This window comes from Chaetura pelagica, unplaced genomic scaffold (assembly GCF_000747805.2).
Source record: "Chaetura pelagica isolate M959 unplaced genomic scaffold, ChaPel_1.0 scaffold90, whole genome shotgun sequence".
NCBI classification, from domain to species: domain Eukaryota; kingdom Metazoa; phylum Chordata; class Aves; order Apodiformes; family Apodidae; genus Chaetura; species Chaetura pelagica.
Genome location: NW_009953496.1, coordinates 19,288,163 through 19,308,322, shown reverse-complemented (window position 1 = coordinate 19,308,322; position 20,160 = coordinate 19,288,163). Strand labels below are relative to the sequence as shown.

The window sequence follows — 20,160 nt, the reverse complement described above, 5'->3', positions numbered from 1 at the left end:
TGTAGCTAAGATTGCTATGACTCTTTAGTTTTAGCAACAGCTATATATAGTAGGCCATTTCACTCAAAATGTATGCCAGATCTTTTCTTTATACTGATGCTGACCTTGAATTATTGCTATTTGTTATTTTTAATGAAAGACCACCAACTTGCTTGAGAACTTTTCTAGTTATTTAATGCTATTAATATTCTCTTTATAGTTTTTGTAATCTATACTAATCTAGTAGTAGATCAGTAGATAGATAAATTAGGTAGCGGTATTTCTACTGATACTATACTTTGGAGAGGAAATTATCTCTTTAGCATACCTCTGCAAGTTGCTGAGAGCTCTGGGGGAATACTCAAAATAACAACTAGGCTGTAAAAATCAGTTGCCTGTATAGAGAGGAATATAGGAAATCTAAGTTTGTTTTTATTCAGTCTTTGCTGAGTTTTATTTTCTTTGTTTTCTTACTAATGTTCTTTGGTTTTTAATCAATTAAAAATAAGAAGTTTTTAGAACATTGATTTTTTTTTTTTTCTACCAGTATTATTACATTTTGTTTAAAAGTTTCCTAAGGATACAGGGCTTATGCAATCAGGCAGTTTCTATGTCCTTTTCTAACTTTATCTTCAATAATGTATGTAAATATATTTTGATAAGTTCAAGCAAATTTGACAGACAAGTATAGGTTTGAAAGGTATTGCATTTATAGGATCATACGCTAGTAGTTGAAGGCCAGCCAAAGGATCAGAGCTGGTTATTCAGGCCTTTATCCGGGTGAGTCTTGAAAGACTCAAAAGGAAGAGATAGCGTATTTCTGGGCAACTTGCACCACTGCTGAGCTCTCCTTATGGTGAGATGGTTTTTACTTATACCCAGTCCAAGCCTTTCTTATTTCGCCTTTCCCCTGTTGTCTCTCATTCCCCCCTTGCACACTGTAACAGAGAGCCTGACTGCATTTCCTCATAGGCACTGGGCAGCTGCTGTTAGGTCCTCCAAAGCTGTCTCTTATTGACAGTAGATAAGTCCCATTCCCCCAGCCTCTCCTCACAGGGCACTCCACTTTGTCAATGCCTTTCCTGTTCTGGGGAAGAGAGGGGCAAATCTGGACTCAATCTTCTAATGACAGTCTAATGAGTTCCAACTAAAGAGCACAGTCACTTCCCTGAGTTTTCTCTATGTTTTGTAAAATAGGCAACTTGATGGAGTATCCTCTGGTCATTAGGATCAACATTGAAAAAAGCCTGCAGAATTACCAAAACTTTTAATGGACGCTGCATTTTTGGATGTGCCCAACTTGAAAAGATACTGGGTAGGACATCTTGCCTTGTTAGACATCATGCAGTCTAATAATAAGATAAAAATCTATGTTGATTTTATCAATATGGGTGATTTCAGTAGTTCCACAGTGTAATTCTGTGTTGCATATAAAAGGTCTCTATCATTCCTTTTTGGCTTGTGCCAATGCCATCTTAATAGCCACTTTTCTTGCCTGACAGCCAAGGTAGTTCAGTTTGAGTTAATGCAGTTATAAACCTTCTGTTGATTTTGAGTGTAGACAAATTCAGTTCATATCTATCTATGATAGATAACAGGTGGAGATTTGACTCACAGGTTTCTTACAGGTGTTAATCACTGGCAGAGGTATTGCCTTACTTCTGTCTGTTGGCATAGGAATTACTCCTTTATCCTCCTTGAATCATCCCAACTAGTTGTGTGAGTTAACAAGTACATGTTCGCATAGTGGAGCAATGTTGTTAACAGATGCATGTTTTTCTGGAGGAGTGCAGTGAGCCACTCACTAATTTTTCACAGCTTGTGGCTGATTATGCTGTCCTGGTAACTCCCCCCAGCTCCTGTAAGACTCTTGAGTGTTTTTACTTTTAAATTACTTATCCTTTTGGGTTTGGCATGTGCTCCCATGACTGGGAGCATCTTAATATGTTCTCTTCTCATGAATGCACATCAGTTTGTCCAGCTGTTTTTTTTAGCCATCTGCTTTTAAATTTCTTTCCCTCTCAAAATCCAATAGCCCTGCTTTCAATTAAAACTGTAACACCTCAGACAGAAAGAGAACCTTCATGCATATTTTTAGTATTTTCTCTTTTAAAAATATGCTGAGAATTTGTGTGATATTAGCATCATTGCAGGCATTAAGGGTTCCAATTGTGTGATTTTAAAATTATATTTATTTATAAAAGCTCTTTCTAAAATAAGGATGTCAGTGATATACCAGTTGCTGTGTTTTACTGGCATTGGTTCATTCTTCCTCTTTCCGTGTTTTCATTCACCTGCCTAAAAAGTGCTTCTCAGAGTACTAAGTAACCCTGCTATGCATAGCACTACATACAGGCAAGAGGTTGGTGGTATTTCTGTTCTTGAAATCACTCCCATTAACAGGAACAGATGATTCTTTAAAAGGGCCTGGCCTTGTTAATAGAGCTCATATTTTTTTTAATGAAGTAATACCAATACAACAAATACAAGAATGAGAAAAGCCAGAGAGATAAGGTGCAGGGTAGGGTTACAGAACTCCTTTAAGTGGGAGGAATTGCTGACAGCAGAAAGAGATGTGTAGATTTCAATTTTTGGTAGATTGGGCAGGCTGACAAGAAGAATATTACTTTTCGATGAGTTTTGACATGACTCTAAGTTAAACAAAAAGAAGTTTTTACTGTGGGTTGCCTAATTTAAAGGAAAAACTATACTAACAGCAGAAGTTTTCTAATAGGTGTCAAGTACTTTGAAGTGGACTATAATTAACATTTTCTTGGCACTACTATAATTAACATTTTATTGGCACTGTAAGAGTAAAGCAGATAGTTTTAAAAAAGTAAGAACCATGCAGTCAGCTATTCTATTTTATGCTAAATCAGTGAAGACAAGGAAAAATAAACTTTCCCCCTCAAAAAAGTCATAAACAGGCTAACAGGATTTGGAGAACTTTGTGGCTCCACGTCTGCAGAGAAATGAAGATAATTTTCATAGGAAAAAATACCTCTAAAAAGATGCTATAATATCTTTTATCTCTCCCACTTCTCTAGCAGTGACTTGTTTCGTGTGACGGAGATACGCATGTTCTGTTCCAGTTAAGAGGGATGATACACATGTGTGTCACGATCTGATCCTGTCCATGATGCCAGTTAATGTCACGATCCGGTATTTGGATACATGGCAATTTTTTATAAAGGTGATCCCAAATGGTGAAATTAAGACGCAAACAAGGTCAGATGTCACGCACACAACAAACTTTTATTGCAGTAACACAACAAAAGTCCCTAGAGCGGATAGGACATGGAGGAAAACAGAGACAGAGAAAAGAGGAGAAAGCAGAGAGACAGAGGACAGCAAGCGACGGCATAGTTACCACCCACAGTCCAGAGATGTCATCGGTGGGGAAATGGTTCTTGGTGGAGAAGTGCTTCCAATGCACCCAGAGAGTCCCAGATTTTTATACAGTTCTTGCCCACTGCATCGCCACTTTTCTCCCTGCATAAGGGAGAAAATCCATCTTCTTTGTGATAGCAGGGGCAGGTATGATGCCAGGGGCTATGTAGTCTTTGGCTAATTGATGAGATCAGCCATTACAAAGGAGGAGGTTGAGTCAACTGGCACTGCAGGATGAGTTTGTTGCAGTGGAGTTTTGGTCCTAGGAAGTAGCTTGAGACTGGCACTCCTTGTCTTGTCCTGCTAAGTCCGGTGATTTTCCTATCAAGGCCTGGTTATCACTGGATATTCTGCTCCCAGCGCCAGCTGTAGAACTCCTTTGTCTCCGGTTTCAGCATGTCCCACACTAAACTCCCCAGTTCTCAGCTACTCCTCACAGGAGGGGAAGCAAAACGGTTGGGTGGGTTGCTGAGACATCTCTTTAGTCCATCGACAAATGTCGTTTAACTCTCAGATGCCACGAGACAGACAACAGATATCCTGAGTGCCAGGGTCCATCACTTATCTCTTGGATTGTTCGAGACAAGCACTATGCATTCTGAATGCCACAATGTGTATTATACTGAAGAAAGTGCAACACTGCGGTGTTAGAGATGCAGGGTGAGGATGAAGCATGCTTGGGGCTTGGTGGTCAAAGGTGACCGAGTAGCTCTCTGTCTGCCTGCTTTAATTCAACTAAGAGCAAAAGTGGGTGGAAGATGTATGAAGTTTCTCCACAAGGATTGGGGTTTTTTTTGTTTGTTTTGGTTTTTTTGCCAAGGATCAGTGATGTTGGAAATGTACCCTTGAGTTCCTTGTGTTGGTCCTCGCTGGAATATGCTGGTTGTTGTACTTGGAGCAGATCAGGCTACCTTCTGATGCTCCAACACTGGCTTAGGTTGGTTATTTTCCTCTTCTATTGTTTGCAGAGGAGTGAAATGGTTCTTCAGTGACACCTCAAAGAGGCAATATAAAGAGAAAAAGCACACCCATTTATTAATTGTGTCCCCTCTGTCTTCAGAAAAAGCTCCTCTTCCTACCAGTCTGTCTTGAAAATAGCAGTGGTTTTGGTAGATGGCTTTTTTCCAAAGGCTTGGTAGTCATTGGATGTGGTCTGGGGAGTCTCTAGTGTGTCCTCCCCTTGAAGGCATCAAACGTGAGGCTCTGTGCAGAGCATACCAGGGGGACACATGTCTCTCTGAAAGCTTTCAGAGTTCCTTTTAAAGTCTCTAAGGAGGAAGAAGGTAATAAGCTTTCCAAAGGCCTTGCTAGCAGCTATTAATTTTGGACTGGCATTATAGGCAGTCCCTTTGTGGTAGTGTAATGGTAAGTTGACTTCACTTATCACTGCCACCTTGTGAGATAAGAGTGGCAAGTGAGAGGAAAAGTTATTCTGGGGGCTGTTTGGTATAAACGGTGAGAAAACAGGTGAAGTAGAAGGATGAAAGGTTTTCTTTCTATTAAGGTATTGGTGTCATTGGTATCAGGGCTCACAGGAGGTATCAAAGACTCGCCCCTTGCCACGATCCCTGCTCCTCATTTGCCTCTCCCACTGTGTTCAGTGCCGAGTACTTTGGGACCTGTGCCGGGATCGGCTCCTTGTCGCCTGACGTTCCCTGGAGGAACTCCAGCGTCCCCGCTGTGTTTGGTACCGAGTACAGTGGGACCTGCGCTGGGATCGACTCCTTGTCGCCTGGCGTACCCTTGAGGAACCCCGGTGTCCCTGCTGTGTTCGGCGCCTAGTACTTTGGGACCTGCGCGGGGATCGGCTCCTGGTTCCTTGCCGTTCCCTGGAGGAACCCCGGCGTCCCTGCTGTGTTTGGCGCCTAGTACTTCGGGACCTACGCGGGGATCGGCTCCTGGTTCCTTGCCGTTCCCTGGAGGAACCCCGGCGTCCCTGCTGTGTTTGGCGCCTAGTACTTCGGGACCTGCGCGGGGATCGGCTCCTGGTTCCTTGCCGTTCCCTGGAGGAACGCCGGAGTCCCTGCCGTGTTCGGCGCCTAGTACTTCGGGACCTGCGCAGGGATCGGCTCCTGGTTCCTTGCCATTCCGTGGAGGAACCCCGGCGTCCCCTCCGTGGTCGGTACCAAATAGTTAGGGAGCTGCGACGGGATTCGGTCTGTGTCACGTCCTCTTCCCTGAAGGAAACTTCTAGTCCCTGCTGATAGTACACGTGCCTTTCTGGGGAGGCCGGAATGTCCCATTCGGACCTTGAAGCTCGGATGTGGTCGCGAGCCTCCAGCAGGGATCCGATTTGGTTCGTGCTGTAGTGCGCGAGGCAGTAGGCCTCATAGTTATTGGGTCCAAGCTGGTGGTAGATGACACTGAAAGGCTGCTGGCAGATGGGGCACACAGGTCTTATGGAGGACCAGTCCAATATGCAGAGAAAACAGAAGAAGTGCCAGCACCAGCCCACATAGGCTTTGTCGTTCATGGTACCCCAGCAGATTGGGCACCTCTCGTCCTCAGGAGCATCCAGTGGCTCAGCCTGAGGCTCCTCACTGGTGCTCACATCAGGGGAAGAGGGGCTGCCTTCTGGCAAGTCCTCGTCTGAAGCCATCTTGCAGGGAAGAGTTGCTTGCTTTCCCTGGAGGCTGTACTTGTGCTGTCACAAAGGCCAGAGACTGTCCTGGACCGAAGGAGTGACAGCAGGGGTATGTTAGGGTGTTCCTGCTCTGGGAGCAGGGGGGGTAACTGACCTTTTTTTGCAGTCAGGAAATGGGAAGGCAGGAAAGCAGTTCCTGACGTCTCAGGAACAGCACCAAAGCCTGAGAGAATGGCAGGTCTGGGACCAGCGCCCTGCCTGTGACTCTCTGAGCCTTCTATGGGATGTGAGGTCCTTGGACTCCCACTTGCAGATGTCTGTCCTCGATGGAGGGCAACATCAGTGTGGCCCTTGAGGCTGCCCCAAGACCCAAAAGTAGTGTTGTCATCATAGTTCTCAGTGACTCTCTGGTGACGTCACAAAGGCTTTTGAAGACCACAGCCAGAAGGCACAAGCCCCTGCCTCAGGGAACAAAAACTTCCCACCTAGCTCATCTCGCAAGACTGTCCTACTGTTGAACAGAATCCCATTCCCATGTTTTTTGTCTAAATTTGAACACTGGGTTTCACTGGTCAATTTCAGTACATTCTGATTGAGAAATAAACCATCTCAAGGCATTTCTTATACTCCCTGGCCAGATTTGTGTCACCATTTGACGCAGGTTCAACAACAATGCACTCGATCCCCTCTCCCTCCCACCCAGGTGGAGAGAGAAGCTGTCTTAGAAGATCTTCCTGTCTGCTAAATCTGCCCAAGCAAAGTATTTTACTGCATTCTATTGCTTTGTAAGCTCGTCCCTAATTGATGTTTGCTACCACTGAAAGCAACATACCACATTTTTTCCAGGAAGAATAAATTATTTTGTAAAAATCAAACCTGTCCTCCTTATGCTTTTAGTGATTATTAAAATAACTTTTTAATATTAAATTAGTGAAGGTGTATCCAATCTGAGTTCCTTTAGGTGTGTTCTCTGAGAGGTTTTAAAAAGCTTATAGCAGTGGCATTCAAGGTGTATCTGCTGGTGCAGGCTTTAAATAAATTACTTGATCTGGAATAGGCAGCTTAGATGTTTATTAGCAAATCGTGATGCAGGCTGTTGTCTTACTTATATGTTTCCTTACACTTGTAAGCGAAATAAATTGGTATATGTGTTACACATTGCTGTGAGCGTGTTACTTTTATCAAAGCTTTCTTCCTGGACCTTTAAAGTGCATGTTGCTCAAACCCACAGCTGTCCCTTTTCAGCTATCATTCAGTTATAATTAGCTCATTATAAGTATTGCCATTTTCTTTGCTGTTAGTAATGACACTGCTGCAAATGCAGCTTTTTCAATAGTATATGTACTACCAGGAAGCTCTCGGGTGCCCTATTAGATGTTCTTTGCAGGGTAATAAATTAAATTGTTATTATCTGTTGCTTATAGAGCTTTAGGGATTGAAAAACTCAAAGCTATTCAACCTGAACATGTTCTGGGCTAGTTTTTGTAAATTCTGTTGAATGTTCTATGTACCATTTTTATTGTATTAATAACGATTACTTTCTGCATTTTTTAAATGAAAAATATGTTTGTGCAAGAGTTAACTTTATTTCTTATTTTGTGCTACCTTTAACAAATTCAGAAGTATTTGAATGGAAACTCAGTAACAATAAGAAGTTTCTTTGTTGCTTTCCTGCGCTTACTGAAATTTAGCCATTACAGTTAGAATCTGACTTTATGCTAGCAGCTCACATATGCAGAAGATCATTAAGCTGTGGTTATGTGATCCTCTTTAAAAGATGGATAAAGTGAATCAAAAGCCTCATCCATTCCTGCTTTTTTTAATTTGGCTTCAATTTCAGCTGTGTAAGAATCAGTCAAAGTGTACAGTGTGTGAACTGTCACCTCCGCCTCTCAGCGCTGGTGACATTTTTTTAAAGATTAGTCACATGAATGCACACAGCACAGGTGTTTTAGTGCATGTTCTGTATGATATTGTATACATTTAAAGTTGCTGAGGATGAGAAATATTAAGTTACTAATTGCTCTCTTTTTAATATTTTTCAGAAATTGAAAAATTTCAGGGTTCTGAAGGCAAAAAGGAAGATGAAGAAAAGAAGTATCTTGATGTTATCAGCAACAAAAACATAAAGCTGTCAGAAAGAGTTCTGATCCCTGTCAAACAATATCCAAAGGTACTGTAAATACAGTCTAACACTTGTTTAATATTTCTTAATATAATGAAGAAAAAGTCTGAAGCATTTTTAATTGACTGTTAGCGTGCAGGCTTCATGATATTAAAAAAACTCAAACCCTAGAAATTAAGCTTCTATTTGAATATACCTGTTACTAGTTTTTTATGTTGTAACTTCTGTCTTGGGGCCTTTCAGAAAAGCTACTGAACTGTGTGAGAAATTTTTTACTTTAAGTAGGTTTTGTAACTGGTCCCTACTCCAGTTCTTGTGTTTTCTTATGGTTGCTTTTTTCACGTGTACCATCTTTTTAGAAAATAAATGACCAGTTAGCAACAACAACAAAAAAATCTAGCAAATTAAAGAAGGAATATTTTAATAATTCTAGAAGGTCAGCTTAAGTGTGCTGCAGCTTCTTTATGTGTGAGTTGGGGGATTTTCTCTGTTGTAATAAATTTTACAAGGTAAAATAGCAGGACTGCTGCAAGGCAATGACTTTGGTAGTGTGGGTCCCTGTTTATAAAATTCCAATGTATTTCTGCCACAAACTATTAATATTATGTTTTGTTCTCAGTGTTATGTATTACATAGCATTTTTTTCTTGCAAAAGAGCCTCAAATTCAGCTTATTGTCTGAAGCTTTAGGGTTTTTTTACATGAAAGAAGAGAATGTTGATTTTTGTATGTTTGTGTACAGTGTTGCATTTTACATAAACAGTTGTTCTAATAGTATTCAAGCTGAAATGGTAAACATCTCCATTGATCTCTAGAGAATTCTTTCTTGCGGATTTATTATCACATGGTATTTGGTTCACCATTAGCCTTGATTACACTCAGCTTTTTGCTTTGTACTTTCTTCAGTAAGAGCAATAAATTACAATGGGTAAAAAGCCTATAAAACAAAATGAAAGGTGCAAAAAAAAAAAAAAATAGAGATTCCAGCTGATATTTACCTCCTGACTAGTGAACATGAAACTGAGGTAATTTAATAATCCAAATGGTAAAGACCATGGAAATGCACACAATCCTATAGGCAATTACTTTCTTGCTGTGTAGCCTGAGGTACTTTAACGAGATTTGTGGTATTTTGTGTAAATGCTATAGGTGAACTGAAGTTCTTAATAAAAATGTAATAACACTGCATAATTATAAAGACAATGTGGATATTACTCAGAATACAAATGCAATAATCTATCCATTATAATGCCTGAATGTGATTAAATTAACCTTCATTTACTTTAATAAGCTTGTTATATTAGTGAGTAGTGAAAGATATAAAGTACTTCTACAGGTAAAATAAGTTAGTGTGGTGGAAATGAAGTATTTGTTCATTAATTCAAAATACACTCTTGGAAAGTTTCTGCAGTCAATTTGCTAGCAATGTTCTGTGCTTAGCACAGGACGATTCCCAGAACTGCATGTTTCCTGCTACCATCTAGTTACTATTATTCAAGGACCGAATTTGCCATTAGTATTAAACTGGTGATTGCTGTGGCCTAGTGTCTTCTCTTTTTTTGATTAATTGTTTACAGTAGCCTTGTTTAAGTGTACAAAGGTAGTACACAGAGGTTGCTTCAGGTTGCTTTATAAATAAAATTTCCAAAAAGTAAAAAATGGGTTAAAAAAAGCCAAAAAAACCATGTTAATTTTACATATTTAGCAGAATGTTGTAATAAAAGAAGTTGGTCGGACATATACTTACAAAAGAATATAAAAGTTAAAAGAATTGTTGTGTGATTTCACTTGAGAGGCATTTATATTTGAAATAATGTTATTTTGAATTATTCATTCATTATTTGCTGATAAGCTGTTTTGGGGTATGCTGGGTAAGTAGGGTTCTGTAAATCTGAAGAAGGTGTTGAAGGGTATAAAATTTTTTAAAAACATCTGACCAGATAAAAAAAATAATGTAGTTTACACAGTCTATTTAGGAACAAGATCAGTTCTTTAAAGGCATTTGATCTTATTTTAACTACATGTAGAAATATAAAAAGCTACTAGGGAGCCCTAGTATGTTTATTATGGTCTGTAGGCTCAGCTGCAGTGAGGGTAGATCCCTTCAGTGACAGCTGTACTCAGAAGCAGCATTGTAATTTTTGACCAAAGTTAACTGAACACAAAAGCCTTCCAGTGGCTAAACAGCTCTTGGAATTGCAGAAAATGTATTATAAAATTGTTTCTACTCAAGTGTCTGCAGTCTGATTTCTGAAATAGCTGGTAGAGACAACAGGAAAATCAAAGTCTGTGATTAGGAACAGACTTATGTTACCAGTTCCTTTAAAGATACAGGCCTCTCTTCTTTAAAATACAGATCTAAAGAGACAATGGTGTTACTTGGTAGTTCAGCAATTATATTTTCTGAGATTAATTATTTTAAATCTCAGCAGCCCGAGAATAAACTGCATCTAATTTACACACACTTCTCTACGCAGCATATATTTTTATTGCTCTCAAAATTTCATCTGAAATAGTGATCCAGTGTCTTATGTTCATTGGTTCTTTTTCCCGTCCCATAGTATTGTTTTTTCACTTTCTTGATATGTAAAGTCCAGCCAAGACAGATTAACTGAAATATTCAGAAGATAATTTGTTACTGAATTTTTGGGGTTTTTTCCAGCTTTTGTAGCTGTTCAGTTTAAAATTTGCATGAAAAGTTATTTAGCTGTATTACAGAATCACAGAATATTATGGGTTGGAAGAGACCTCAAAAGATCATCTAGTCCAACCCCCAGTTCACATTCAAGAGAAAGAATTTACAGTTTTATCAAATTTATATTGTATTGAAACCGTACATTATGGAAAAAGCAAAACCAATAGTTAAGTAAGGAAGAAAGGTGCAGCAAAGTTGGAGACTATGATACATGGAAATAACAAAATCTACTTTTTTCAGAGAGGAACAGAAATCAGTACGATGTCTTCTGATCAGTAGACTGTGTTTAATAATTTTCTAGTGATATGATTCTAGAATATAGATTTGTCTATAAATAAAGGAGGAGGGGATATTTGTTACATAAATACAATTATTTAATACTAAATGAAATTAATTAAAATTTGATCTGATTCTAGAATGAGTAATAAAGTTAGAAAGTTTTAAAACAAAATCTCATTTTAAGTACAGAATTACATTTTAATTTTCTTTCTGCTGTTTTTTTAAGATAATCACAGAATGCTTAAGGTTGGAAGGGACCTTAAAGATCATCAGGATCCAACCTCCCTGCTATGAACAGGGACACCTTCCACTAGATCAGGTTGCACAAAACCTCATCCAACCTGGCCTTGAACACCTCCAGGGAGGGGACTTCCACAACCTCCCTGGGCAACCTATTCCAGTGCCATACCTTGTGGTGAAGAATTTCATCCAGATGTCTAACCTAAGTCTACCCTCTTTCAGTTTAAAACCGTTAACCATTTTCCTGTCACTACCCTCTCTGGTGAAAAGCCATTCCCCAGCTTTCCTGTAGGCCCCCTTCAGGTACGGGAAGGCTACTGTAAGGTCTCCCTGGAGCCTTCTCTTCCCCAGGCTGAATAGCCCCAAATCCCTCAGCCTGTCTTCATAGCAGAGGTGCTCCAGCCCTTGGATCATCTTCATGGCTGTTCTCTGGACTGTCTTCAACTCCATGCCTTTCCTGTGATCAGGGCTCCAGAATGCAGCTTCACACATTATGCCAGGTGTGGCCTCACCAGAGCAGAGTAGAGGAGCAGAATTGCCTCCCTGGCCCTGCTGACCACACTTCTTTTGATGCAGCCCAGGATGTGGTTGGCCCTCTGGGCTCCAGGACATACTGGCAGCTCATGTTGAGCTTCTCATCTAATGCCATCCCCAAGTCCTTTTCCTCAGGACTGCTCTCTACTCATTCTCCTCTCAGCCTGTGTTTGTGCCTGGGGTTGTACCAACCCAGGTGCAGGACCTTGCACTTGGCCTTGTTGAACTTCATGATGTTGGCATTGGCCCACCTGTCAAGCCTGCCAGGGTCCTTCTGGATGGCATTGCTTTTCTCTAGTGTCAGCTATTCCACACAGCTTGGTATAATCAGCAAACTCTCTGAGAATACACTCAATCCCACTGTCCATGTCTCTAACAAAGATGTTGAACATCACTCATCCCAATACTGACCCTTGAGGGTGCCACTCTACACTTGCCTCCACTTGGACACTGAACCATTGACCACAACTCTCTGGGTGTGGCCATCCAGCTAATTACTTATCCACCAAGTGGTTCATCTGTCAAAACCATGTCTTGTCAGTTTGCATACCAGGATGATGTGTGGGACAGTGTCAGATACCTTGCACAGATCCAGGTAGATGACGTCAGTTGCTCAGCTGTTATCCACCATCTCCTTAGCCTTGTCATAGAAGGCCACCAAATTGGTCAGGCATGATTTACGCTTTGTGAAGCCACATTGACTGTCAGTCACCTCCTTATTTTCCATGTGACTTAGCAGATTTTCCAGGAGGATCTGTTCCATGATCTTGCCTGGCACAGAGGTGAGTCTGACTGGTCTGTAGTTCCCCAGATCTTACTTTTTCCCCTTTTTTTAAATAGGGGCTATGTTGGTGGGAACCTCACCAAACTGCCATGACTTCTCAAACATGATGGACTATAATGAAAACGATCAAAATGTCCTTATAACTACCAGGATCTGGTAGGGGTAGCAAAGATGACAAGCAGCTTGACTATCTTCAGAGGATTCAGTGTAATAAAGCCATTTGTCTGTACAAAGATGAAGCTGTTAGACAATAATGATGTATTTCAGAAATAAGATCTGGTTTCAGCTGAGCTTCCTAGCTGCTGCTGGCTTCCTCCTGCATGTTTAGATACCTTTTTTTTTTTTTTTTTTGAGGGGGGAGTCAGGAAAGAAAACTGTAATGCAACTCTCTCTCTTTGAAAAGCTGGCACCCTGCTTTAATGTCTGTGTTTCTGGGGAAGAGACTTAAGCTAATGCTGACAAATACTGTAAATTAAATTTCAGATTCTTTATATGCTTTGTTTTCCCTTTCTCTAGATGGTTCGTTGAATTATGATTGATTTGACTGAATTCACCTTTCTCATTCATAGTAATTTTTTAAACTGGTTGTATTGTGTCTTAACATGTCAGGTTGGAGTCACTGCTCTTGGAATTAAATTTAGTTGTGCAAATAAAATCTTGTAGGATGTTTTAATCTCTGATATATTAAAACCAAATTCTCAGGGATTTAAACAACAAAGTACTGTATTTCATTTGGATGTGTTACACCACAGAGTGAAACTTTCAACTGAAAACTTTCTTACAGGGCATTCACCAAATTTTGGATTAGATGATCATTTGCAGGAGAACTGATTTTCTACTTTTCCTCTTTCTAATTAATCTGTCATAATTCAATGGGATTATTTTATTATTATTATTATTATTTTTTATATTCCCCTGTTGAATTACAAGTAATTCTCATGAGCTTGAACACAGAGATTGTATTAATGAAAGTCCTGTCCAGGTACCAGCAGCAAGGTAGCAAGTTATCAGTGCTTGATCAGTCATTTCTCAAATCTATCAAGTGTGTAGTTCATCAGACAGATAAGGTTTGTTTGGTGCTTAGTAACTCCAAGCATCCCGTTGTGACATGTACATAAAATGTATCTTTCCCTTATAATTGTTGTTATGTAGATTATCTTAGAAGTATAAATAAGAGGCTGACATTTCTCAGGATGAGAAATGTGTATCAACCAAGCTGAGATTTGTTTTCTTAAATTTCCCCCATTAATCATTACTCTAGTTGATTTCTGTATTTTGTAGTGCATCAATTTTAAGTTAAAAATATACAAGCAAAAAAAAATAATTTTTAAGTCATTCAGAGGAATCCTAGCTGTGGCAGATCTATGAATATTCTTCTCCCTAGAAATGAGAATTTCCTTTCTTGGTATCCTTTATCTGGTGGTATTTCATACAGAGAAACAAAATGACTTATGATTCTGTTCAGTAGATTTGGAAGTTTAATTATACACATGCACACAAAAGCAAAAATACAATTGATACTAAGGGGAAGATGTCACCTACTGGTGAAGATGCAATAAGAGAATTGGAAGAAACCAGTAAAGATTTTGGATAAAAATCAGTAAAAAGAAACGTCATTCACAGTATCAGTAGAAAAAGACCCTCATTAATGAGGAGAGAGTTCAAAAGGATAGTTGTGCCTGAGGTGGAGGGAAGAGCAGATAGACTGGAGAATGGGACAAAAGGTTCAATGCACAAAACAGAATGTGCAATGATGTTTCATTTTATAAGGAAATAATTAGGGAAAGGAACACAAAACAGTTAAGAGACAGGAGGAGTGAGAGAACTGAAATGATTGAACTCAAATGCAGGGAAGAAGCACAAATCATTACTGCATTAGAGAATGGCCAGGACTGAGTGTGGGTCCAGTCTGAACTGGTGGATATGCTGGTTCTCTGGCAAGATGTTACCTCCTGATGGGCATCTGTTGCCCAACAAAGCACTGTTTGCCAATGAATTTGATGTTAATTTTTTAATAATTATTTCCTTCTACAAAGATATTTGAGAAACCAGGGTAGATTCCTTTTATTTTGGGATAAATTTGTGAATTATTTTTTAGTATTAAATCAAACTTTATTACAGGCGTAGTTCCTGCTACAAGTGTGTGAGCAAAGGAAAAACAGATCTAACATGGAGGCAGTTCTGTTGTCCCTTAGTATTTTTGAATGTATATGTTTCTCTATGTACTAAGAATCTATATGGTCTGATATGTTCTTGTTCTCATTTAAGATAAATTTATCAAAAGTGTGCTACTCTTAAAAATAGTATACGACATAAGCAGCTCTATACACTGAAGCCTCTGTGAGCCATTTCTGCAGTTCCTTGAACAGATTTTTTTAACTTACAAATAATTTTACTTTTGTTGTTTTGTGTAATTGTCACGATCTGGTATTCAGATACGTGGCAATTTTTTATAAAGGTGATCCCAAATGGTGAAATTAAGATGCAAACGAGGTCAGATGTCACGTGCACAACAAACTTTTATTAGAGTAACACAGCAAAGGTCCCTAGAGCGAAGAGGACAGGCAGGAAAGCAGAGACAGAAAAGAGAGGAGAAAGCAGAGAGATAGAGGACAGCAAGCGGGAGAGCATAGTTACCACCCACGGTCCAAAAATGTTGTCGGTGGGGAAGTGGTTCCTGGTGGAAAAGTACTTTGAATGCATCCATAGAGTCCCAGACTTTTATACAGTTCTTGCCCACTGCCCCCCCCACCTCCCCCCCCCTTTTCTTTCCGGAGTAGGGAAAAACTCCTATCTTCTCCTTGCTCCTCTGGGGTAGGAGGAGGGGGTAGGTATGGCCCCGGGTTAAGTCCTGCACATAGTCTTTTTTGGGATAATTGCTGAGATCTCTGCATAACGAAGGGGAGGATGAGACGACTGACACCACAGGTTTAATTTATTGCAGGGGAGTATCCTGCTCCCAGAGCCAGCTGCAGATCTCTTTAGTCCATCAACAGATGTTGTTTCTCAGATGTCACAAGACACACAACAGATATCTTGCACTTATCTCTTGGATTGTTCGAGACAAGAACTATAAATTCTGAATGCCACAGTAATCATATCCTTTTTTGGTGTTAACTTTTGAAGTGTGTGAACCTGTCTTTGCAAATTTGTTCCTTTGTACAGTTTAATATTTTAAGAACGTATTTAAAACCTTAGTTTTGTGTCACACACAATGTAGAAAGTTTTTTGTTCGTGAGCTTATCCAGTGCACAATGTAAGTTAAAATTATGTTGACTTTATTCAAATTCTGTCCCATTTGTGCCTGGCTTCATCCCCCTTGATGCTTTGCTTCAGTTTAGATGGATTTCAGCCTTCAAGGGATGCCTCATTTTGTTAATTGCTTTTGCTTTCTGTAAGTGTGGAAATAAAAAATAGCTGACAAGTCAGTAAAAATAAGCCATATGTATATTTAAAAATCTTTAATATTGCAGTGCATCTTTAACTATTTTAAAGATTCTAATAAAACTAAATATATTATCACAGTGCTGAATAATATTTTTTAATCTTATTTTATACTTGATAAACCCATGACTCTAAGCAAATAACTTATATAAAGTCACAGGTGCTGAAGAATCCATTGTGAAGGGAGGGCTTTTCTGTTCTTATTCTGCTGTTGAAATAATCTCCCGCAACATTAGCTAACCTCTTTGTCATGCTGAGAAGTTTTGCTCTGTACAGACCACTTTAGAAGATGCTTCATAAAGTTTTTCCTGACTGCAGAGATAACATATATTCCAGATAACACTGTAGAGGTTTACCTTTGTTCCATTTAACTATTCGTTGCTGTATAAATCTTTAGCAATGTAATTAAAACAACAGCAATATAATTGAAAACAAGTAGGGCAAAAAATATTCCCAACATTAAAGGATTTATTTTCCTCTTTTGATTATCTCATTTCTGGGACATTTTTTGCAGCTTACCTTTCCTTTATTTATACATGCAGATATATAGTGCAGCCTCCAGCTTTTACTGTTTTCTTCCTTGAACTCATTCTTAAAATTACAAATAGGGGCACTAAATTTCTACTTTGTGATTTACAGGGTGGAATGCAGTATTACCTTCTGTATTTCAAGGTAGGCTTTAAGAGTAGTCAGGAGATTTAACATTTCATATTGCGGAACACTGAAAGGCCAAAACTAAATTGGAGAGACTCCTTGTACTCAACACGCTCAAGTCTTCAACTGGTCTTTCTCCAAGGCCCTAACAGGTTGGAGAACACAAGATAACTTAGAAAATGAGACAAATAAAAAAGATCACCAAGAGAGGCATGGTAGCTGGTAGCAGCAGTGCAGAATACAGACAAGTCCTGGCCACTCACCAGTGGGAACGTTGGTTGTGTCTCCTGTTTTCTAAGCCACCAAAACTCTTACATTCCTCTCCGTTATTCTTTTATTATTCCTTTTTGTGGAAAACAAACAAACAAGAGAATACTATAATTAGTAACTAAACTTTAATAAAATAAGTTAGAAAGCAGATGGGAATTCAGATTGCTTTAACAGACAGTTCCAGTCAGGCACTTCATATTAATGGTATACAGATTGTGTATGGTTGATTGTGGAGATACGCTCCACCTACACTGAAAGATATTTGGGATTTTGTTTTCATTTACAACAACTTTACTTCTTTCTCTGCTGTTTGTACTAAGTCTGGATTTTTGGACTAAAATATGTCTTCAGTATTGTCAGTGCAAGTTCAGCAAGCAAGTAGGTTGGTGGATTTTGATAAAAAATAGAATCTAGCTCATTTCCACTTTAACTGTAGTGCTGCCTAAGGACTAAAAAGGGTAGTGATCAGTAAAAACTGAATTTTGTCTCTAAAGACACAGTGAATCAGATCTAATAAAGCTTTGAAATTGGACTTAGGCTTCATGAGACATATACCAAACCATTAAATAAGGGGGAGATTTATCTGTTCACCTCAAATGGGTGTCATATGGTATCGGTCAGTTTGGATCAGCTGTCCCTTACTGGTGTTAAGCTGTATTTACTTGTAAGTGCAGAATCTGCATCAACTAGTCAATTCTAGAAATCAAATGTACTCCTTTGTCTTGCACAAATACTCCTGAAAAAAGTTTCTGCCTCTTGAAGCTGAAATATTTATTTTGTCTCTTCAGGCTTTTTTCCTCTGCTCAAGTGGGTTACAAGGTCACTTCAAAGTAGTTACGAATGTAATTTATAATAAATCTAAGATAAAAAGTTTGAAAATAGTTATAAAATGAAATATTAACATGGAAGCTAGTGCTCTGCATTGATCCCTTTTGCGTTAGACGTAATTATTAGGCAGGAGGTAGTACATCTTATCATAGACTAGTGCAGGTTTCAACAGTACCTAAATACCCATGCAGTTCCTTGAACATCAGAGCTAAGGAAACTATCTCTAAACATCTGTGTTGTGTGGTTAGCTATGAGCTTTGATCTCATGTTTTTCGCATGGTATGTATGATATTGAAAGTTCTTCTCTTCTGTGGATCTTTAGACCTCTTACGGTACAAGCTTATGGCACAGCCTTTGTCTGAATTTGAACATGTGCTTCTATCCAGCTCCATGTTCTCTCCAGATCCTACTTGTCTTCAAAATAGCCATTGCCATGGTTTGGACCTAACATGACAACAAAGAAAACAGCCACATGGCTGCTCACTCAACTGTCTCCCCACACACACACTGTGGGATGGGGAGAATGAAGGCCAACTAGGTTGAGACAAAGGAGGGTTCTTCCCTTATTAAGGTCACGGGCAAAACAGACTCAACTTGGGGAAAAACAGTAATTTAATTTACCACTAATCAGACACACAGGACACAGACAACACAAAGAGCAGGGCTGACATATGTTACCCAACCCTTCCCTTCTTGCCAGGCACAAATTATTTTGTTCCCAGTTTCTCTCCCTCCTTCCCCCGAGCAGCACAGGGGGACAGGGGATGTGGTTTGGAGTAATTTCATGGTCTTGTTGTTCCTGCTGCTCCTTTCTTCTCAGGGAGAAGGATTCCTTACAGTCTTTGCCTGCTTCCCCACAGGGTCCCTACCATGAGAGAGAGTCTTCCACAAACCTCTCTTAGACAAAGACCCAGCTTATGATGCAAAGAAATCAAGTAAAGGAAAAAAAATATGTATTTTTTCTCACTATGAAAAAGAAGCATTAAGGTTAGAGAGAGGAGCTAGTAAAAGTGATGCCAGCCTAAGAGCCTTACATAAGCAGTTGCAGAGACTTGATTACTTTCATATAGCGGCTGGCAAAAGAAAACTGCCAAACAAATCACTTTTCATAGCAGATATTCAGTGCAATGTAGAAACAAGACAATTTTTAAATAATATATTACTTCTGTTTTTTTGCATTTCTGATGTATGAGGAGTACTGTAATCTCAAAATGCCTATTTAATCAGACAAGAAAATGAATGCTAATAACGTGATACATCTATGCATGTGAGTTTTCTACTGTAAATGGCATCATAAGGGATGAATTAACTAGTACCACGGAGGGTGTAACACATAGTTATGTTCTGGGAAAGGAGATGCAAAAGTAATTTTTAAGATAACAGTTTGAATTTATCGCTGAATAATGGGATCAATCATTAGAGTACTTTGCAAACTGCAAAAGATTCTGCGAATGCTTGTTAAGTTAGGCTAAAGGTAATGCTGGAGTAACAGTGGGACAAGTCCCTTCAGTTCAGTCAGAGAGGGAAGGAAAAGGAGAGAAAGGATCTTCTTAGAAAGGATTCCATCTCAACTGTGTCCTCTGCATGCCCCCAAAACCCATGTCTGCATACTGTATGATCTACAGTTTTAGAGGAAGGCACTCAGTAAAAGAGCAGGTGCTGTTACTGAGAGCACTTAGATTGCTTTTATATTAGGGTTAAAATGCTACCTCATCCTCGTAAGACTAGAAGCTTATTTAGAGAAAGAGAAAACCAGGCTCTTCCATGTTGGTTAATTTAATCCTAAGAATAACTATATAAATACGTTTTCTAGAAGCACCATTTTGTGGGACTGTTTTGGCTAGAAAACAGACAACTTCAACTCTTAAGTTAGTTAAATGAAACCAGCTAAGACCTCATCAATGTTTATGTTTACAAATATGTAAGGGGTGAGTGTCAGAGAGATGGAGTTAGGCTTTTCTCAGTGATGACCAGTGATAGGACAAGGGGTAATGGGTGCAAATGGGAGCATAGGAGGTTCAAGGTGAATATCCAAAAAAACCTTTTTACTGTGAGAGTGACAGAGCACTGGAACAGGCTGCCCAGGGAGGTACCCACCTGGATGTGTTCCTGTGTGATGTACTCTAGGTGACCCTGCTCTGGCAGGGGGGGTTGGACTAGATGATCTTTCGAGGTCCCTTTCAACCCCTAAGATTCTATGATTCTATGAAGAAAAGGTAGTTACCATACTCCTAGAACCTGATCAAAAGCATTGAAAGCCAGTGGACAAGTCTCTCTAGTTCAATTGTTTTTCTAAAGGTGTTCCTTAGAAGCAGAGGTATTATTCCCTGGTATTTACACATCTTCTGACAGCAG

The 20,160-nt window shown here is 39.4% G+C and overlaps 1 protein-coding gene across 1 annotated transcript in view; it reads left to right on the top strand.

Moving 5' to 3' along the window:
- The first annotated feature begins 7,292 nt into the window (after positions 1-7,292).
- The window catches only part of KHDRBS2 (KH domain containing, RNA binding, signal transduction associated 2), a 261,364-nt gene continuing 248,496 nt past the window's right edge, over positions 7,293-20,160 (top strand). The window contains exons 1-2 of the mRNA XM_009999274.1: positions 7,293-7,341; positions 7,999-8,126. Coding sequence (XP_009997576.1) covers positions 7,293-7,341; positions 7,999-8,126 — 177 coding nt within the window. The remainder of the gene's footprint in view (positions 7,342-7,998; positions 8,127-20,160) is intronic.